Source organism: Cottoperca gobio, chromosome 3, assembly GCF_900634415.1.
Source record: "Cottoperca gobio chromosome 3, fCotGob3.1, whole genome shotgun sequence".
NCBI lineage: Eukaryota > Metazoa > Chordata > Actinopteri > Perciformes > Bovichtidae > Cottoperca > Cottoperca gobio.
In genome coordinates this window covers 14,512,172-14,534,894 of record NC_041357.1, presented here as the reverse complement: position 1 = coordinate 14,534,894, position 22,723 = coordinate 14,512,172, and the positions used below count along the sequence as shown (strand labels likewise).

At 39.8% G+C, this 22,723-nt stretch overlaps 2 protein-coding genes across 2 annotated transcripts; both read right to left on the bottom strand.

The window, feature by feature from the left end:
* Positions 1-515: 515 nt before the first annotated feature.
* rbm26 (RNA binding motif protein 26) lies at positions 516-11,495 on the bottom strand. Its single transcript, XM_029426463.1, is given in 23 exon segments — positions 516-1,660; positions 2,126-2,239; positions 2,419-2,505; positions 2,780-2,983; positions 3,083-3,115; positions 3,117-3,188; positions 3,396-3,563; positions 3,964-4,038; positions 4,142-4,240; positions 4,337-4,405; positions 4,501-4,602; positions 5,366-5,557; positions 6,238-6,394; positions 6,531-6,639; positions 7,706-7,846; positions 7,962-8,102; positions 8,651-8,893; positions 8,982-9,260; positions 9,879-10,144; positions 10,236-10,327; positions 10,459-10,577; positions 10,711-10,829; positions 11,038-11,495. Coding segments are annotated over 23 exon segments (3,030 nt in total). The 5' UTR covers positions 11,097-11,495; the 3' UTR covers positions 516-1,570.
* A 675-nt stretch (positions 11,496-12,170) lies between these two features.
* On the bottom strand, positions 12,171-22,247 carry cyp27c1 (cytochrome P450, family 27, subfamily C, polypeptide 1). Its single transcript, XM_029460198.1, is given in 10 exon segments — positions 12,171-13,143; positions 13,942-14,145; positions 14,365-14,443; positions 14,668-14,834; positions 16,608-16,703; positions 16,705-16,772; positions 17,621-17,830; positions 18,261-18,460; positions 18,840-19,030; positions 21,680-22,247. Coding segments are annotated over 10 exon segments (1,623 nt in total). The 5' UTR covers positions 21,968-22,247; the 3' UTR covers positions 12,171-13,023.
* Positions 22,248-22,723: the final 476 nt, after the last annotated feature.

Genomic DNA, 22,723 nt, shown 5'->3' with positions numbered 1-22,723 from the left:
TCATTTGTTTGCCTTGCTGTGCAGTTTTTGTGCTGTTCTCTAAATTCTAGCCTCGGTTCAACTCTTGACACACAACAGCAGCTTCTTCTCTGCTGCAGCTGCTGATTGATCACCTCTCATGTTGATCATTTTAAAGTGACTTTAGTTTTTACTCTGTTATGATGGATGTAACTTGAAAAGTTGCCAAGTAGTGCAAATAGTTGTGATAAATATAAAGAAAAACATACATTTACACAAAAAACTACTTTGTTAAAAGGAGCGTAAATGCAATTTAATTTTGTTACTTCCTCCACTGTATTTATCCAAATGTTCCACACTCAATATGAATTAATTGTATGCTTGTTATGTAAGGCAAGTTCTCCATAAGCTTCATTAAAAAAGGAAAAAAGTTCAAAAGCGTAAAAAAGGTTGTGTTGCATTTCATTTACCCACTGATGCAGCATGGCTTAAGAACTTGTAGTAGGCAATTATCAGCCACAATAAGTATAATGCCAGAAACATTAATCTACAATTCATAAAATAAAATTGATTTTAATACAGCAGCACTTTAAAGACAAATACTTTTACAGTAAATACAAAAATACATTCTAAAATGTTGACGCCTCTTGGAGAAAGAAGAAGTTGTAGCTGGTTACTGCAGACAGACAGCTCCTGCAACAAAAAGAACACAAAGGCTCTTAGTTATTGTTGTATTTGGATATTTAAGTCAAGCTATGCAAATGTTTGACATACTGGACAATAATTAGGAGAAATTTCAACATTTTACAAAAATATACTATCGGATGTCATGTTTTACCTTGGCATGGAAATCAGTGCAATATATTAGGTTACCTTACCGATCCAAAAAAGAAAAAGGAAAAAAGAATTCATAGAAGTAGGAATTTTGTAGGAAGTTTGCTCTTTAGGTGAAGAGGAAGATTTTTTTGTTTTTTGAAATGGTCTTTTTTCAGCTCTTTTAGGAATCATTTTTTCCACTGCCATAGCATTTTTTTTTTTTTTTATCTTTTCTTTTTTTATCTTTTCATTTTTTTTGGCAGGATGTTTTCAGACCATTTCAATTCTTTATTTTTTGTACAATCCAAAGTAAAGCCAAGAACTGAGAAGCCAAGCTTTCATACAAATCATTGAAACCCAGACATAAAATATTTACACATGAGCATTTAAACCAGTCAACCGAATACTATTCTGCAAAAGCTAGTCTGTCAATCAGTTAAATTACATCAAAGGTTTTATCTTAAACTGAGTTCAACAAAAGTGTCTTAAAGTGATCTGCTATCACATGTCCAGACAAAGTATTTGTGTATTGTTACAAGAAAAAAACAAAACTATTTCTACATTAAGAGCATTAAAAAAATTCACCATTGTTGCATCTGGTATACACATTAAAATTAATCAAACTCGCACATGGTTCTGCTGCCAGTTACACATTTGTGAGGGGAAAAAAAAAGTCTAGCCAAAGTAAAAATGTGCCTTGTTGGATAATGGACAGGCATTGAAATCTTATAAAGGTCCTGGATTGTTGCTCGTCTTCCACACCAGTGCAACAAAAGGAAGAGCGTCTGACCAATCTTCATCTGCGCCACGAGCGAGGCTCGTTGTCGTCTTCTTCCTCATCATCATCCTGCAGCAATGCATCATCACTCAGAGACTCTTCCGGGTACTTTTGGGAGAAAACAAAACACAGATTAATGCTCTGTATAGAGGATTAAAAAGTGAAGGAAAGGCCATTTAAAATGGAAAGACCTTTTATTTTGAGCATCATCAGCACTCAACTTGCACCATGTATTTAAAAAGGCCTCTAGAGGAAATAAATTCTCATCTTGGGAGTATCGTGCTGCAGACAGACGAGCTGCTTAATGAAAGTTCGGGTGGCCATGCCAAAGCGATATAAAGACAATTCCTTGCTGTAATGTGTGATGGCTCCCTCTTGTGTTCTCAAAATGTAACACAACAAGAAATAGGTATTAAGCGCTGGAAGAAATAAGACCAATCCTGCCTGATCCTTCTCCTTAAGGTTCATCATCTTTACAGCAAACCTTACACAGAATAAACAGTCCCTGATCAGCTACCATAGCTGCTATAAAGAGAAACATAAATATATACAGAGTGAGAAATGTTCACAAACCTCATCATCCTCTGGTTCTGCCTCATCAGCATCGGTAGCACTGAGAGTCTTGACGGCCTTATGCCAGGCCAGGCGCAAAGTCTGGTTGTTGAACCTCACTCCATGAAGAGCCGCCTACAGGTGGACGAAACAGAGAGCAGAAGGGAAAACATGATTACAGGTGTGAACAAATATAATGGGCTTAATGAAAAATAGCAAGTAGATTGTGGTACTCCAGGTGAAGCAACGTGCCCAAATAATGGGAAATAACTTTCACTGTTGGAATCCTAAGAAACTAAGGATTTTTGACTCACCTGTTCTGCCTCCACTCTTGTTCTGTAAGTGATGACTGCAGACAGGTTGTTTTCATCAATCTGGCAATCTTCAATCTCTCCAAATTGCTTCAAAATTGTTAACACACAACATTTTGGTCACTTTACAAACTAGTTTATTTCTGCGCAATGATTAAAAAATGATCATATCATCATTTTGGGGTGATAATCCAATTACATATATGGTTTTTTAAAAAAAAGTAAGGACGTAACAACAGCTAAAAGTTATTGGTCATGTCCTGACTGACCTATGAGCGCTGAAGGTCATATTGGTTAAGTGTGGATATCAAATCCCCTTCTCTCAGTATAGAGAAGGGGATGTTGTAGTTATAGAGTGACTTACAGCAAAGTGTGGTAGCAGATCAACATGGTCTGCCTCAGTGAAACCAGAAATCTGCATCGCTCGTGGTCGATAGTCCACGAACGCATGCAGTGACACACCTCTTCCCCGTCCTCTGCAGCCCCTTCCCCGGGCCCTGAGAGCACCACGGCCCCGACCGTGGACCCCCCGGCCTCGTCCCGGTGACAGGATTCCCCTTCTAGCCGCCTGGATAAAAAAGAAAAAAGAAAAACAGGGAATTTGAGTTCTGGTGATGAAACTCAAAAGTTTGAGGGACAGTTTTGTCCTTCGAGAATAAATGAATACCTCAATCTGCAGCTGTGTGTACTTCATCTTCAACAACTGCAGTGTCCTCTCCGGCCTGGGTCTTCTTGTACAAGTCCAGCTCTGTATCCAACAGTTCCTTTTGTGCCTGAACAAATGATCAACTCACATCAGGAGAGAGGACATAGCAAGTCGGAAGTAACAAATCAAAAGGCAACTGGATAATCTGAAAATCCAGTTCCTTTGACTAGGTACTTTTAAGATGCATCTTCTGTCATCTCAAAATGAACAAAGAATGCAAAATGGAAGCTGGTTAGCTGGTTAAATACAAAATTAAAGCAATAAACTATATTACCTGGGCCTTGCTTTTGGCTATGCGTAGCGGGTTGTGGGTGCCTGAGATTCCCTTTATCTCCTCTTGCAGTTTGGTGATGCTCTTGGTTAACATGCCCAACGTTTCCATGACCTTGGCTTTATCTTCTGCCTTTATTGCTTTGTTCTTCTCAAGTTTGGATATCAGGAGCTGTAGAGGACAGAAGCAGAAAAACAGAGTTATAAGTTTAACTTTAGTATGCGCTGCTTCTAACACAGTACTTCAAGAATGAAAAAACACCGTTAGCCACAAGTCAAATAAGATGTACGGTTTAATATTAAAGATGAAAATATGGATCATGTTACTCATTTTGTGATTTGTTGATCTTTAACCCCTTTGACAAAGATCACAAATGAGTCACAGATCCCACACAAAGCTCTCAAACTCCGTTGGTAAATCTACACAAACAATCCAAAGTCCATTGGACTTGCTTGGGGAGTCAAATATATTTTACAGATCACACACACACACTGACATTTAAGCTTTGTATAGAGGGGTGACGGGACACTTCAATGTACAACACGAGGATCTCTACTCCAGATTATTTTACCTTCTGCGTCTCAATGTGCTTCTCTAATATTTCCTGCTTCTTCTTCCTTACATCCTGCTGTAGTCTTAGAGCTTCCTGTGAAAAGAATTATGGGAAATGATTAGGCACAACATTCTGTTCATATAAGAATCCAAATTGATGGCTTCCCCCCCCCCCCCCAATCCATTTCTCTTCTTACCTGTTTCTTCTTCAGGGCTTCCTCTGAAGTTTTCTGGGCTGCCTTCAGGGCTGCAGGATTGTATACGGTCTTTGTGAGACCCAAGGACGTGGAAAACACCTGAAAGGGGAGGAAATGGCAGCACATAACATTTACACCATTTGAAAAAGAAGTTGAGGAATTGCAAAAGACATTCTGAACAGTGAGGACACTTACTTTCTCAACAGGAGCTGCTGGTTTGGCAGAGAAACCCAAACGGTCCTTCACTGACACCTTACAGGGATTCTGCTCCAATGGGGAAAACATTCATCATATTTACACACCGCCTGCAGATTTGACAAGTATATGAGAAAAAGCACACCCTCACCACCATCACACACCTGAGAGGCTACGCTGGAATCTTGTGAGGGCTCAGAGTTCGAAGTGAGCAGGGGTCCGAGGCGATCTTTGACAGACTGCTTAAGAGACGTGGCGGAGGGCTGCTGAATGACAAAGGAGATGTTAAAGCACATTAAATCTGTATTAATGCATTAGTGCATCTTAACATAGTCACGGTCAGACAACATACTGATGTTTTCCTTTCGTGTTGAACTTAAGGTCCATCTGTATCGTCTACTTTATTAACAGACTTCCTACATCTCCTAGAATGACTCACAACCCTCAGAGAAAGACATACTCTGTACTGTAACTGTATGTGGAGGTCGCACTGGCATTAATGCAACACGTTTTTTCCAAGTGACAGCCAAGAGAGAATATTGTAGTGGCTCATGCCCTGTTTTACAAATAATCAAAAACACCCTTGAAGACAAGATGGCTGTATGTAAATGTTAAGTAGCAGGTGAGCTTGGAGATCCCCATGTAGCGCCCAAGACCTACTTCTTTGCACTGGTTGTTGCGTTTAAGTGATTAAAAAAAGGGCCCAATGAATCATGACTGGTTCTGCACAACAAATATTGTTTGTTATTTATATTTGGCCAGTTATCCACTAGCAGAGGTAAAATACTCCAGCAAACTATAAAATAGTTCCCCGAAAAAACTAATTCAGTCAATCAAAATGTAATTTTCTTGTAACAAGTCAAAAACAATCTCAAATGCAATTTAACTTGTGAACAAATTGATTCCAAGTGCATTTTATTTAAGATATTTACTCTTACACCAATTTGACGCAGGCATAACCTATACTTTGTGTTGGTATTAAGCTAAAAAAAAATTAACAACCACATGTTAAAATAAATTAACGTTTACCATGGCTGGTTGTGGCTGAGGCTGCTGCAGTGAGTAAGACTGGCCCTGGCCATAACTCCCATCATCACGAAACCAGTGCACCCTGATGAAGCGGTTGTTGAGAACAGCCTCTGTGCTTTGCATAGCCCGCTTGGCCTCGTCTGGAGAGGCAAACTGGATCAGTGCCCCCTCTGGGTCATTCTGGAAGGCCACCTGTCAAAAAAATTTAAATGGTACTGTGTGAGTTATAGTAACGGTGGTGTACACATACTGTACGACCTTCCGGGGGCACTGGATGATTTATCTGAACTTTACCTCAACATTGTCAGGTAATAGAATTGACAGGAGAACTTTATGTGATTTATTTTACCTTACCATCTCTATTGTCACAGTGTATACTTCTCACTGGACTATCTTTAAAAACCCAAAGCATGAAAGTGTTTGGAAAAGGGTCGATTGCTCATTGTAAAAGGATGCTTTTAGGTACCTCCGATTTGAGACTTTTCATAACTTTTTGGAGCTTTGGTTTCTCCTGTAATCTTTGCCGATACCACGACCGTTGCAAATCATAAAACCGATTACTGGTTTATCCGATGGCTTAAATAGCCTAATTTCAAACATTTAAGATAGGATTTAAAAGCAAGTATCAAAGATTAAATCTAAATCACTACATAAACCAACATTTCCCTCAAACATTCCTGCGTGTCAAACGTCAATACTGACATTGTTTTAAAATGCTTCTGATACCAGAGTCACACATACACATTGTTCACAAGATACTTATTATACTGCATCACACGACACAGTAACTACATAATATTTAGTTATAATTTATTGACTATTAACAATCAAAGCTGCTATTTTCATATCTAAAGCAACACATAGGGACTGACCTGTAGGTTGACAATGGTGCCAAACTTGCTGAAATGTTCATTGAGTTTGCTGATGTTGTTGAGCTCGGAAGGAATTTGCCGAACCAGCAGCTTGGCGTTAGGAGAGAATGGGACTCTATTGTGGTAGCCTTGATGGTTGGGTTTGTTAAAGTTGGGGCTGAACAGAGAAGAGACATTTTTAACAATTCAATGAGGATGGTAAACATACCTCTGACAAAAGGTGCTTAACTGCTGAGTTTAAAAGCAGCATATGAGATTTATTTTTACACTACAGGAGAAAAAAAGTGTCTTACTTTTCAAACCAAGGTTTCTTGGAGGGGAGGCCTCCATCGTGGGACACAGGCGGTCTCTTCCTCGGATCAGATTCCATAACGATCCTCATGCTGTTGTTTGGGATCTTGTCTGGTGAGAAACAAACACAGAAAGGTCAGTTTTCAGACTACAGCACACCGAGTAGTGCAAAATTCCAGGAATATTCAAGGTTGAAACTTTCCATGGAAATTAAAAAAGGGGAATTTATGGGAAATAACGGGAATAAACAGGATAGCAAAAACTAGCGGGTTATTAACAGTGTACTTTGCTATAGGCTACCATCTGCTGGTTAAATATATTCTCTACAGTAATTCAATCAAATAAAGCAGGTTGTTCTTTGGCTCAGACAGTGCAGTAGTGTTGGAGGTCGTGTGGACTGCACATGTGATGGGAGAAAATGCACTGTGTATGCAGAGGGTTGTAATTTTACTGAATTCTTATTAAATGAGATGCTGGCAAATAATCTGAACATGTGATGGAGGAGTGCGCTGCTGGATGCAGTGCATGGTTACAATTCAATTAACCTAGAGGGCAGGAGAGCAGGTATCAGGGGCAGCCTGTCTTGTAATTACTAAAAGGTGCGATGAAAGACGATCCATTAATAGAAGACATGCATGTAGTACCGATTTGATTCTGACTTTCAGAATATGTAAACCAACTGTATTTTGTCCAAACTACGTTTTATTACAACATATTTTAATAATAGAGTCGTACAAATATAACCGTCCGAAATATAAGAGCAAGTTGTCTTTAAAGACAGCATTGAGGCATGCCTCGTTGTACTCGTTGGAATGTGGCAAATCTGCGGATACACCTTTTTGGCCACTCCGGGCACCTGTACCATAACGGTACGGATAAACTTGAAACTCAAACCCACACCTCCTCATTTCTATCACCGGTCGCGTAATGGCAGTCAGGCGCACTATATATTTTTTAAAGAAAACTATTTTTATATTGAAAGTGTGCAAAGTTTCCAATACAACTTAATTTCCCTACACTTTGCTCACTATTCAAAAAGAGATAATAACTCAAGGGCAAGCAGCAACAGACCATCACATCACAAAGTACTACGCATGCTAATGGTAGGATGCATGTACATGCATGTTTTACGACAATCTATTCAAAGCTTAAATGGTTCAGTTCATGTGAACAATACCTCTCGGTGGATGGTCCACCTCTCCCATTGTGAGGCCAATCAGGTTGGGTCTCTGGGCATTGACCCGATGGCGGTAGATCGGCCTGGAGGTATTGGTTATGCTGGGAGCCTCTGGATTGTACACATCTGTCTCATAGTTGTCTGGTCACCAGAGAGAAGATACTTTAACTCACATAACAGCAAAGTAAGGTACAGTAACAGCGATTCATATATTCAAAATTACATTAGTAACTTCCAAAAGATACACAACCCTTACCGGAGGGGTAGCGTGGCACTGTGGCCTGGGGCAGTGAGGAGCGCATCCCAGAAGTGACAATGGTGGGAACAGAGCTGGTCATGGAATTGGGAGGAGCATCCATGCCCGACGGTTGCAGAGGAGGAAGAGGAGGAGGTGGACCTGTATCAGGGAATAGTTAAACAAAATGTTATACAATGAGAAAAGGTAAATGTGTAAATCTGACCTGTGCTGAACTGGTTAAAAACAATGTCATTAATTAGAATGATTATAATATCAAAATGAAACATAAAAAGTTTGGAAGCATGGAAGAAGCGTTTGTTTTGACAGCTATTTATTTATTCTATGTTATGTTTATTTTGTCAATGTCAAATGTCTCGTTAGTTTTTATTATATTTAGTCAACTTCATCCTGTGTTTTAAGTCATGTTTAAGTCAACTAAAAACTTTACTTTTTTGTCTAGTTTTAGTCGATGAAAACTTGTCATTTTAGTCTTTTTTTTTGTCATCATTGAACATTCCAATCAATCTAGTCGAGCCAAAATATCACCTCATACCTTGTTTGTTGACAACATCGTAGTCATAGACATCTTAGTCAGTTTTTGTTAACGCTGCATGGAAGTTTGACATTCCATGCTAAACAAAATATTGCAAACCTGATGGTTATTACCTATCCAACTACACAGTTCAGAGAAATGTCTGACTCCCTACCTGCAACAGGCGGAAGGCTGGGAGGGAGGGCGCCTGGTGGGGGCACAGGGGGCCGCAGGTTTACAGGTGGAGGGTTCATGAGAGGTGGTGGCGGTGGGAGGCCTGGGGGCGGTGGTGTGTCCACACCTGGGATTGGTGGAGGTTGGAAGGGCAGCATATTGGGCAAGTTGACATCCTCTACAACAACTGGGTCACTTCCATGGTCGAAAGGACACATATCCCCTCTCATGCAGAAGCCCTTTTCTGGAAAAGATGGCAGACACTTATAGAACATCCTACACGTCAATAAAAAACACTTTTAATGTAAAAAGGTTTAATCAGCTTTCTTTACCATCATAGTCACGGCATCGCTTCCTCTGTTGAGGGGGTGGGCCCCTATTAAAAAGGCCACGATCCACAGGATGCCCAGGGCGGAAGTCTGACCAACTCTCAGTGGTGTTGTTGCTATGGTGATGTGTTGGGGCGATGACGGTAATGGTGCTGCTCAGTGTTGGCACGGGGAAGTGTGAAGTGGTTGCAGTGGGCACCAGGGCTGCTGGGGTGTAGCCATCACTACTCTCTGGCCTGTCCACTGGCTCAAGATCAAACTTCAACTTCCCAGAATCCCGTTCTGCGAATAGACAAAAATGCCCCGTCACTATGGCACGTATACCAGTGAGAAACTAGACTTACATTACATTGTTTAATCCTTAGTTGATCCTTTTCTCAATATCCAGTCATTGTCTGTCTTTGTTGTCTACTAATGATCAGCTGTCTGGGATGCTATCACTACTCTAATAGGTCAGTTCCAAAAGCTCAGGTCAATGCTGATACATCATCATATACAGTATATAAATATAGATAGATAGATAGATAGATAGATAGATAGATAGATAGATAGATAGATAGATAGATATAAAATTAATAAACCGACAGTTTAATTAATGATGAAGAGAAAACCCAATACACATAATAGATTCAACAGATTTCTGGAGACCTTGAGATAATCGTTGTGTTTAAGGTTTTGGTCAGCTGTTATCTGAATGGACACACTTTGAAAAGTTCAGCAACAAACAGGACCATAGTTCAAATATAGTGAATTTTGAGCAGACTGCAGACTGTAAAAGATTGGCATTTCAAAACCCAGGTTTTGGAGTCATCGCTCTCTCCATGGAAATCAATGACTCAAAGTGATCTTGCTGGTGATCATGTGTAGACAACCGTAGATCGATTTAGATCAGGTTCTTACCTCTACTCCTGCTTTTAGAGTGGGTTCTGGTTTGTGACCGGCTCCTGCTGCGATCTCGATCCCTTTCTCTGTCCCTTTCTCTATCCCTCTCTCTCTCACGGTCTCGGGTGCGGTCCTTGCTCCAACTCCGGCTGCGGCTACGACTGTAACTACGACTACGGCCTCTTCTGCGATTGAAGCGATCTCGGTACGAGTCTCTCCTTGGTGGGATGCGGTCATATTCCCTCTTCCTTGAGCGGTCTTCTCTCTTGCGATCATCTCCTCTCCTAGACGTTTGGTTAAACAAAGAGAAGACAATTAGTGAAAAGCAAATAGTGAAGTAGACAGAAAGTTGAGACAAAAGACACTTGCACACACCTGATATCTCTGCTGTAACGAGAGCTTGATTGCGGTGGGCTGTGATTCACTCGCCGAGAAAACTTCTTCTCCCGTTCGTCTTCCCGGTTTGTCTGAACACAGGAAAAAGTAATTTTGAATGAATATTTTCCATCTTACATTAAGGTCCTCCATATTGTTTGGTACTGTCCAGTGCATATGTGACAGAACAGTATATTTCAAATTGTTTCACTGACAGTAATACCTCATCTTTTTTCTGCTCATCTTTCTCAACTTTTATCAGAGAGGATGGTTGCTCTGTCTGCGGGAGGTAGTTTTTGTTGTCAATGGCTTCAAACAGCTTATCCACAAATGGCTGTGTCTCTGAATGAAGGTAAGGTAATAGTGCAAAAGAAAAATAATATATTAGATAACACAGGTAAACAATAACACACGCTGGAACATGTGACACATAAGCCAAAGCTTGCAAAGTACACAAAGCAGGGAAATAAATTACCTTTCTGGAGAAATACATCCAACTGGTCTATACACAGGGCTTTAAGTTCCTTTTCACTTTTGTCTTTCTTCACCAAAGCAACAACATACTTGGCGAGGGCAGAAGGGTCTGCATCACAGCTGGAATTGTGCAGAGAAAAAGCCATAAGACAAACGAACATCGCAATAAATAATATGTAAATGACACATGGCCTTTAGACTATAGCGTTATCGATAATTAACACTTGGGTGTAAAGTGTGTATGTATAACTTAGCTTGTGTAACTCAGACTGAGCTAGAATGGCTAAAGCTGAGTTGAGGAAACAGCTGTGTGGCTAACGTTACTTACATGGGCTCGAGGGTTTCAGACAGCCATGTTTTCAAGGCATCAAGGTTTTCAATTATCATTTTAGATCCAGCCAAACTTTCCCTCCACCGCGGCCAGAGTTAATGCTAGCTGGGGCGACGTTGCTTATACGTTTAAAGGGATAGCCGACATTAGCTCGTGAAACTAGCCACTTCCGTTAACTTAACTGTACAGCCTCGTTAACGTTGGCTAGCTTAGCTTCGCTAGCATGCGTCTTTCCAGGCCACAAACGTGCTGCACGATTCCTCGACTCTTGTAATGTCTTTATAATGGAAATGCAGATGGGACAAGCATATTATTTCCCAACGTCCAACCAGCTAACCCTAAAGGTGGTATATTATTTGTATCCGTTAAATTTAATGGAGCACCCACGCTTAACTTGCTACTTTATCCCCTCTCACTAGCTAACATGCCATGGCGACTATTTACTTCCGCTTGTGTTCTCGTTGGCAAAATATCGCGATACGGAGAGATATGTCGTCTTTAAAAATAAAAACATAAGATACATGATAAAATATAAACGTTAACAAAAAAATGGATATTTATATAAATATATATACATATATTAAGGGGCATATATCAAAACAATAAGAAACGAGATATTATTCATAGGCTAAAATCAATTTAGCCATAAAAAGATTTTGGGGAACAGGGCCCTGGTCTTCTAGGGATAAGCTAGTCTCTTTGGAACCCCAATTAACGTTAAAATAACGTCCTAAAGTCCCATGAGTAATGTCTGTTTCCATCAGACTATTGAGTAAAACATTTAAATCAGACACATGATGAACTATTTTTAAAAGTATTATCTATTTAGATGTATGCAAATGTCCATGGTTACATCAGTTCATTAACATCGACTCATGCAGTCAGGAATGTAACTCTCAGAAACTACAGCAAAAATGTTTACTTTATTTAGCTATATACCATGTATATTCATGTATATATGTATATATATATATATATATATATATATATATATATATATATATATATATATATATATTTATTTATTTATTTATTTATTTATTTTTTAAATATTAAGATGTTGCTTACGCTGCGAACACTGTCATTTTAAAACTATTGTGGACCTTGACAAAAGGACAAAACACACAATGTTTAAAATAATAATCTTTATTGTTTCCAAAGTTTCATTGGAGCTACAGTAAAAAAAAAGAAGTACAGAAAGAAAAAGAGCAGATAAATACAAAGTTATCAAAGTTTTCGTTTTCCTCCAAGCAAACCAGTGTGATCCTTCATAGCGGCACAATCCAAAGATTGTCTTTTACCTCTTGCAAACTGTTCTGTACCATACATTATCTAATCAATAAAATCATAATGTAACAGAAGTTCTGGTAAAATATTTGTATTAACACAAACATAAGCCAGAAACGCTGTACATATGTTTTGACCCAAATACATAGTGTGAAAAATGATATACATTTAATTAGTTGAGCAATTAAATTAACTTTTTTGATTAAGTTTATAAAAAGGTTCATTCATTAGTTCTAAATCACAGGATGATAAAACTATTTTTTATTTAAAAAAACTAAAATAAAATGAATATATGTTTAAATTAAATGATAAAAAAAATGATAAAATGTTTTTTGTGTATTCAATGTTTTCTGTTTGTTTAACTTGGGGAGGAAACAGTCTGATTATATAGATTACAGTTTATTTTCCCCACTCACTATTTGGAATAGATCAAATGGAAGGAGAAATGGTAGTTTTCACCACGTACAAATAAAATACTTCCCAGAACAGCTTTTGTCTTTACATTACTGGTCCCGTAATATTTACTTTTTTGTCCTCCTTAGTAACAAACAAACTTCTTGCCTGAGAAAAACGTCAGTCTCAGCTCGGTATCTACAATCTAAAATTGGAAGGTGTACTTAAAACAGTGTATTTTAAGAAAATAAAAATCAGCGCTTTTCAAACACCGTACAGTATAGTTTTTGGAGAGGAGTCCTTCTAGTTTTCCCTGTCAATGAACTGCAGGTGGATGGGGCCGGCAGGGCAGAGCAGGCCGTGGGTTTTGGACTTGACATCAGGAGTGAGAGGAGACACGCCAATGTGGAACCTTTGAATGAGCTGCACAACGAGCAAAGACACAGATGTCAGATTATATGAATCATTGTCTATAAGTACATTTATAAGTGTGTTCACTTAAGATGTTTAATAGCGCAGCTGGGCGCTGGTACGCTTCCTCTGGCAATCGAAGTTGGCAGATTCGAACAAATTCAGGGTTTGTGTGAGCTATCCAATTTGGGAGTGGAAAAATATTTTTTTGTATTGTACATACTATGATGATTCAATAATGTTAATTTTCCATGCGATAATTCAACAACACTCTTTAATTTAGTGTTAAGGTTTAAAAACGTGTTCTCAGAAGCCTGGTAAAGACGGCAAGATTCAATATTCAATTCATATTCACTCTGATTTCTCCAGTATTATATAGCAAATGTTATGTCAGTGATTTGTGTTGCAGACAATGAAGGTCTGAAGATCTGATTTTTAAAGTTGTTTCAATTGGTTCTGGATCTGGTTTGTATGAATTTATTTATGTCTACTTATGTATATATTCTTGTGGGTCTGCTGAAAACGTCAGCTCATTTAAACCAGGGATTAAAACAATATTGCTTAATGCTTAACTTGTTTTAATCTGTTAATTTTTTCCCCTGATGTCTTTTAAATGCAATTTTATTAATTTCTTAACATGTCATGTTTATTATATTTAATATTGTTTCTGAACAGTGCGCTCCAAATACAATTTCCTTGCCTCGTAAACTCATGTGGGTTGAACTTCATTCAGTCATATAAATAGATATGTTTATAGATATGTTTGAAGACACTTTTGAATGTGTGTTTAGCTAACACGGAATCCCCTACCCTTGTGAGAGCTAGATGCATCTCCAACTCTGCTATTCTCTTGCCGATGCAGCTCCTGATGCCGTAGCCAAATGGAATCGAGCCAAAGTTGTCGACACGATCTGTGGAGTCTTTCCGTATCCAGCGAGCCGGTTGGAAGTCTAAAGAGTCAGGGAAGTTCTCTTCATCGAAAGATGTGGAGTAGTGACAAAGGGCCAACTGAGTCTAACGAAGTGAGAAAACAACAAATTGTCAGTGGTGTATCAAAAACAGCTGGGCTATTGTACTAGCATGTGTACAAGACAGAAGAAGAGAGGTGTATGAGTAATGCAGGATCGTGTTACATATTGCTCCATTGTAATGTCTTTGACTGACTCTTATGGTCAAACTTTAGCACATGCACACTTTGAGGACTGGCATCTACTATGCCTCTTCCAGTTTTACCCCTTTGGGGATGAAGTATCCGCCCACCACCAAGTCATCCTGGGTAATCCGTCCATTGCCAGGGAGAACTGGAAAAAGCCTGCTCCCAGGGAGGGGTGCACAAAGGCATTTACAAAGAAAGAAAGAAAAAAGTAAATTAAAGCTTCTTATGTGAACAAAGTCAAGCCCTAACTTTTAAAGCCTATTAAACTATTACTGAGTTGTTTTGAACTATGCAAGTGAGGGCATGCAAAAACAAAAACCTCAGACATCTACAGGTAGAGAAGAAAAAGCTTTGTTGGTATAAATAAATGCAGTCTGCACCTGAGTGTCTCTTTGACCAGCCCTCTTATGAGAGGCAGACGAGAAATATCATCTGCTGTGGCAACTGCTCCAGGTTCCAGAGTCTTCGTCACTTCTGTAAAGATTTGCTGCTGTATATGTGGGTGCCGCGCTAACAGGTAGCTGGCCCATGAAAGGGTGAAGGATGTCTGGGAGAATAGAAAAGAGTATTTAAAAAAATATTTTGTACACATTCCTCTTTGAATGTGTTGTATATTAGTATCATTCATTTGCTTTTAAATTAAATCTTTGTGGAGATTTTTCTTCTTTTTCTTGTATGTTTTGCAATGGAAGCTGCAACACACACACACACACACACACACACACACACACACACACACACACACACACACACACACACACACACACACACACACACACACACACACACACACACACACACACACACACACACACCATTTTCATTGTTCCTTTACTTTTCTATGACTCAATTGTGTTATGTCATCTTGTGTTCTCAACTTTCCTAACTTGTTTTTTATTCAGACTCAAACGTCACTGACATTTAAATTTCAATACAGTCGGCAGAAAGGCAAATTATATGACAATGGGCATTTCCGTAATCATGTCTTATCTTTACTGACTGTTACCCTTGTTACCTCAGCCCACCTCTTACTTCTTTACTTGGCAATCTGTCTGGCTTACCCACTTTTCCACCCATGCATTTTATGGCATGTATTGGTATCAGAGGGGCAGCCTTGTTTTTGCCAACATTGCACTAAATAAACCCCAGAGGTCAGTCTAAGGTCAGTATCTAACTAACTAATGGTCAAAAGAGTCTCCATCCTTGTATAAGCCCCCCTTCCCATCCCCCCCTTCTCTTCCTCAGATTCTCCCTCCCACTCTTTCTTCACCCTCTCCCCATTTAAACATCTCACAACTAATCCTGGCTGGGACAGATGCTGGCAACACCTCAGACAAAGCCAAAGAGGAATCATATGACAAAAGCTCATCCAAAAACTGCTCTGAAAGCTTAGGCCTCTCCCTTTTATCCCCCCACATCTTCTCTTCATTTTCTAACACCATCAACCCCCCCCCCCCCCTTATGATGCCAGTTCCCCAACTATTGCTGTTTAATGAAAGCATCCCTCTTCCCACCCCCTTATTCTCCCCCTGTTCTCACCTCTGCCCAGTCTGTGCTATAACTCTGACTGTGGCTAACATGTCTTGACAGCTCTTGTGTGTGCTGAGTAAGGGAAATGCACCACGGGGTCAGGTAATGGCTCAGCTAAGTCCACCCCCTACCACGACGTGGCCGTTGCAACAAGTTCAACAAAAACACACACACCCTTTTATCCTGTGGCCCCCAGCTCAGAACAAAACACTCAACATCCATAATTATCATTAACCTGACAGCACCCCAAACAAATTAGGCAGTAACAGTGCACATGTGCACACAATATACACACACAGATATGCAGATACACATGCACGCAAAAAATGCCCCCCCCCCCCCCCCAAAAAAAAACAAAAAAAAAAAAACTTAAATGACACTAAACCAAAAGTCCAAATTTACATTGTAAGTGCTATCTACTTCAGTTCTAATGTGGAAACACATGAACACAAATCACAGATGTCGAGTGGAGGAGAAAAAAGAGAGACAAAAGCCCCCCTGTGTAGATCTAACAGACAATGACAAGAAACTAAATCTGAGTGAGAACAAGTTTGTCAGTGGGATACTGTGTAACCTCCCGATTCACTGCTCTGACCCGACGCTGGCACAGCTACACAGGCACGGATGTGGCGCCAGAAACCCAACCCTTGAAACTCAAGACTGACTCAAACACACAGACACACACGTGCAACTCCCAACCCCTCCACCTCCTGCTAAAGCTGCACCTCTACACTCCTCAAACTTCTCTCTGCACATATCCTTACACACACACAGACACACACACACACACCGTGTCGACCCCGGCCAGTAGCATCTCTGTTAAATTAGCGTAGATCTCCTCCCTGCTCATCTCTTTGGTAATGAGCATGTGTGTGAGCAGCCCCCCGCTTCACCTCCTCTCCCCGCTGCAGCTGGGCCTTAATCTCTGAGAGTCTCTTATCAACGTGAATACGGCCTGGAATCAGACAGAGACAAAGAATGTGGAATGAATGGAAAGAGGGGAAGGAAGGGGAGGTGAAGGAAGGTAGGAAGGAATGGAAAAAAAGGAGCAGGTTATGTCACAGAGGTCCCATGGAAGAGCAGTGCGATTTATATGCAAATGAAAATTCCTTTCCAGTGACTGCCAGGCTTTCATACACAAAGGTTTGCAAATAGTTAACCAGACCTAAACTGTACTGTTTTGTGTTTTAAAAAGTACCACAGACAAAGCATTATCTAACATGTTTACACGTCAATAAATATTTGCAATTAACTTTGGAGAAAGCCCTTCTGAAAACACAAAAGTGGTACTTTAGGTCATATACAGTATCTCTCTGTCCCAATTGTTTTTTGAATGATGCAAAAATATTTTTGTTATGTGTCAAAAATAGCCAACAACTTCATGAAAAGCCCTTCTGGTGATTCAGAAAAAAAACAAAGCAAATCTTAAAGGAGCATTACACTTCTACTAAATGTACCATGGGGAGGATGTAAAAACAGCTGTAAAATGTCTTCTAGAGAAGCTTGGTCAAGTCTGAAAAAACAACTCTAGATGATGGCTTTTAGGGTCATCTAGGCTACAAATTCATAACAAATCTTCCACAGCATCCAGTGTTTTTGGAGCTTGACCCTTAGGCTACTAGGGACTATAAATCTTTAAAACAAGCTTCAATTTTCTTCACTTTTTGGTAGAGGAGTACTATATTGTAGGAACACCCTTTTAACATGAAAGTACTGTAGTTACCGCAGGTAGACAGTTCACTGGAGCATGCATACAAAAAGTATTTATGTGCCCCCCGTTGTCAAATAAAAAACAATACTTACTGAATTTAAAGAGGCCATCCCAGGAGAGACAGAACTCCTCCCATGGTTTGGGGATGAGAGGTCGGAGCCACTTGGGGATCGCCCCGGCATACATGGTTGTCTTGAAGGAGCTGAACATGAGGTGCAGCGCGCTGATGTAGTCTTGGGTTTCCAGGGGAATCTGGTTTTCCAAACAGCCTAGTCGGGACTCGTACAAAATGGCTGCCACACCTGTAGAGACAAAGGCAGGAAAGAGGGGAGACTCATTTTTTCTGTGCAGTTGGATAGCTGCGACAAGGATTCCTTACCCCTCACTTGTCTAGTGTAACTGGAATGTAACACGGGTGCATCACAATGTGGTGAATCTAATTGTGAGACGGATTGTATATAACAGGGGTCGGGAACCTATGGCTCGCGAGCCATATGTGGCTCTTTCGATGACTTTGGCTTTTATGGCTCTCCCAGCCAAAAAGGTTCCCGACCCCTGGTATATAACATGGTTACTTGCATATTACTTTTTCTTGTCTATTTTACCTCTGCTATCACCTCTTCCTGCCTTTTAGTTTTGTCCTCTGTGATAACTCACTGATCTCCTTACCCCTCAATCTTTTCAAATCCATTCAATTTGTCCACAAACAACCTTTATTGGATATTTACCAACCTTCCATGGCATATTTGAAGAAGAGGTCATTAACATTGAGGACAGTCGCTCTGTCAGACTCCTGGCTGCGCAAAATAAGAACTCTCTTGATGAGGTCATCTACCACTTGGTTCACATCATCAGAGAAGACTGCTACGTCACGGGGACGCATGATGAGCTGCCTGAGCACGCTCCGCATCTTCAGCCAATCTTCTCCCTCCCTGGAGAACAGGACACAAGAGACACAAGAGACACAAGAATGCAATGTTGACATTGTTTTTTAAGTGAATGCAAGACATTCCCAGACATATAGAGGAAACCGCCTTATTATTTTATTAATGAAAAATGATAGTGGTGAAGCTGTTGAAAAACTGAAAGTATTAATGCCAAATGAGTTTATAGATACAAAGCAGACTATTGAGAAGTGAAAAGGCACATGAAGAAGTGAGGTAACCCTGAACATGTAGCACAGACACCATGTTTTGTGCTGTACCCATCTACACATATGGAAACTAAAGTGATTATCATGTTGTCATATAGTCATTAATTTCAGCAGGTCGTTATCCAGACTCAAAGATCAAAGGTTGAAGGTGGACTCACGCTGAAATGAGGCCAGTGGAACGACCCCTTATGTCTCTGTACTCCTTCCAGGACTCCATGTTCGCTCTCTGAGGGGCCACGCCCTCTGCCCTCAGCACCTCAGCCACTAGGTCACGGTGCGCCACCGAGACCACCAGCTGTGGCCCAAAACGGGATTTGAAAATTTTTCCAAACTTCTTCGTGTGCTCCATCTATAAAACAGAAGTGACACAAGTAAATCAGCAGTCACATTTATACCTTGAGGAGAAAATTCAGAACTAATTTCTGACCGACTTTGCACTTAGCTCTGTCATTCACTCTCCTGGCTTCTCCTTCCACAGCTAAACAGGTGACACTCCCTACTGTCTCAGAAGGCCACGCAAGTTCTTGTCCAGGCTCTTGTCATCTCACACATTGACTACTGCAACTCCCTCTTTGCTGGACTGCCTACATCTGCCATTTGACCTCTACAGCTCATCCAGAATGCAGCAGCCCGACTGGTCTTACCCAAGTTCTCCCACACTACACCGCTCCTCCGCTCCCTTCACTGTTTACCAGTGGCGGTCTAAATCTGCGTCAAGACTCTCATACTGGCCTACCGTGCTGTGAATGGATTAGGCTCTTCCTACATCCAGGCCATGGTCAAACCATACACCCCAGCTTGCTCACTTCGCTCTGCATCGGCCAATCTGCTTGCTATACTATTGCTATTTGAAGCTAATGTACTTGCAAGATTCTCGCTGTTCGGAGTTGTATCCTCATGGTTGTTTGCACTTATTGTAAATCGCTTTGGACCAAAGCGTCAGCTAAATTAACTGTAATGTAACCATAGGTTTCATCCCATGAAAATAAAGAACAATCCTACAGCCTCAATTGATAGTCTAAGGAGCTGCTCAATAATATTGCTAGTAATAGTAATAGTGCTATTAATCAATCTAGGTTGTTTTGGGGAGAATTGCTGGATTTTGGCAATGTCTCTTTCCAGAAATCTTGAGCAAGTTAGTCTAAATAATCCACAGACCTTGTTGTGAGCGACTTCATAGGAACCACTTTCTTTTTGTCATTTTTTTAATTGAAATTCTTGCTATTAGAATTATAAACAATTCATGCATAACAGGTTTAAAACCAAATGGGATGGAAATGAAAATAACATTATATGCAGATGATACAACTTTTTTTTCTGCAGCTTGAAAAAAATATCATTAGATTGCCCCGATATTTGATTTAAATAATTTTTCTAAATGACCTGGATTAATGTACAATTTCGAGAAATGCACTATTATGAGAATATGATCAATAAGAGGTACAAGATTTCCGTTTTGGGAATTCATATTCCAGACAATCTAAAAGATATAGTTAAGATCAATTATGAACGGAAAATAGAGAAAGTTGAAAACGTTTTACAAATTTGGAGAAGGAAAATTCTGTGAATCCTTAAAAGCATCATGGATTAATACAATTTACCATAATAATATCTGGAGAATAAGTAACATTTCATCTTCGATGTACTTACTCTTTAAACAGCTAAAAGTTCCCCTTTTTCAATTAAAATCTCACTACTTTGAAAGGTTATTTCAAAAAGAAAAACTAGCAATTCTCTCGCCCTTCTTTAAAGATGCATTGAAAGCTTGGTTGAGTTTCCAGTATTACCCTCAAGACACCCCAAAAGATATCCAAAATCAAGTAATATGGTTGAATGTAGATGGTAGGCCTTTTTTTATGGGTAACACGTCAGAGAAATGAACAGTCTTTATAAATGATATACTAGATAGCTTGAGTGATTACCTTCCATAGCATCAATTTTGATGTATGAATGGGCAGATATGCAATATTTTTCATTTCAACCAGCTGCTTTCAGCTATTCTAACTAACTGGAAACTATATAATAAATATAAAAAGGTGTCAGACATGACTATATAAAATAAAAATAATTTATAATAATTTCAGTTTTCTGGGAAGATGGAAACAACGTAACCTTTTTTAACATTGAACAATCATTAGTATGTACATTCTGTAATGAGGAAGAGGAAGACTAATTACATTTGCTTTTCTATTGTCCACATGTTGAAAGTTTGTCAACCAATATCCAAAACTGGCAAAAGCCACTCAATATTTATTTTTAATTTACACCGTTGAACATTTTGTTTGGGGTTCTGGATGAAAATGGTCCACAGATAATACAACTATTCTGTGGGGCAAAATACATATCGTTCAAATCAAGAAGTGATCTGAATTTAAGGTTTCTAAAGAATACATAAAATAAAGAAATACAGAAATTGGCACAAACTATTGCAAGGTGGCACAACACAGATTTGCTCTAGTGAAGAGTGGGACAATGCAGAACAGTAACTATGCTCTGCATGTCATGCGTTTTTGGTTCTGGGGCTATCAACCTAGTTATTTGAAATGTTAAGGGATCCTATTAATTCTGTTTTGTCTTTTGTTATATTGACTATATTGTTTTTTGCTTGTATTGTCATCTCATCATACTGTTGTGTCTGTTATGTGTATTTCTTGCCTGTGCTAAATAAATAAAACGTTTCAGGCTCATAGTCAACAATTCTTGTGAAAGTTTTGTATGTTATCTTTAGTAAGTGTTAATTATTCATGCTGATTGACACCTAGGTTTGGCTAAATTTCATACTTAAAGATTTCCTCTGATACTAAAGCACACGATTATCTGCTGCATCCTGTTGAGAGAACAATTTTAGTGTCTCAATGTAATTTACTTGAAGACTATTGCAAACACTATTGAAGAATATACAACCTATTTGCCATTAGTGGGAAAAACAAAGACATGATTTAATCTGTCAATAAAACGAGAAAAATATCAAAGAGAGATAGGATATGGACACCTTTACCTGAATTTCATGAATTCTGCTAAACCCGTCTTTCCAGAAGAACTCGATCAAGTTGGATAGGGTGCTGGGTCCAGGCATCTCCTTCAGGGTCATGATTCTGGGTTTCTCGCCGACATTCGCCGGTGAGATCATGCTTTCAGGCATGGTCTCTTCCCGAGCCGCTGAGATCCCTAAAGCATCGCTGGCTGCTGACTTGTGCAAGGCGCGGCAGATGAAGAACAGCTGCTTATTTAGCCGGTCGCCTTGAAAATTCTTCCAGCATGCTGTTGTAAAATGCAGCATTGCCATTATTTCGATACTTTTTTGGTTTTCCGTGCGCAAAAAAAAAGTATGATTGAGCCTTTTGCAAAGTCTTCAAGCAGCCGAGTTCACATCTGAAAATGCATGCTCATGGCACATATACACGCAGTCCCCCTGTGTAGTAGTGAAATGTTAGATTGTAGTGTATTGGGGAACGTATTTAAAGAGTTGCTTGTATAACCTACACTTACCAAAAGCGGAAAAGAGGATTGGATGTTCGCTTCAAAAGAAGGGAGGGATAAGTCTGTATTCGGGTGTGGGCGTTTCCCCCCCAAAAAAGGCTGCTGTGTTCATTCTTTCATTGGGGAATGAGTGCATTACAACGTGCCCAAAAACTTGTATAACACGAATCAATCAGCCTGTGCGCACGCGCACACGCCAAGTCCGGCAAATACACAAACATGCATTTACACACGCACGCACGGACACACACACATGTTTACAACTATCTTCTTAGAAGAAGGCAATCCCAAGTTACTCACTAACCTTAAATCTAAGTATTGATGTTTTGTTTATGTCTTCAAGTCGGCAGTAGCTCAGCCCACAGGAACTTGGCTTGGGAACCAGAGGGTTCAAACAGACCAAGTGCGGAGTGTGGATATTTAGCCTCCTAGGTGCCCTTGAGCAAGGCACCGAACCCCCACTCTGTTCCCCGGGAGCTGTACTGTAGATCCTAATACTAGAATGGGTTAAATGCAGAGTCTAAATTGCACTGTGTGTGCTCTGCTGTGTACATGTGTGACA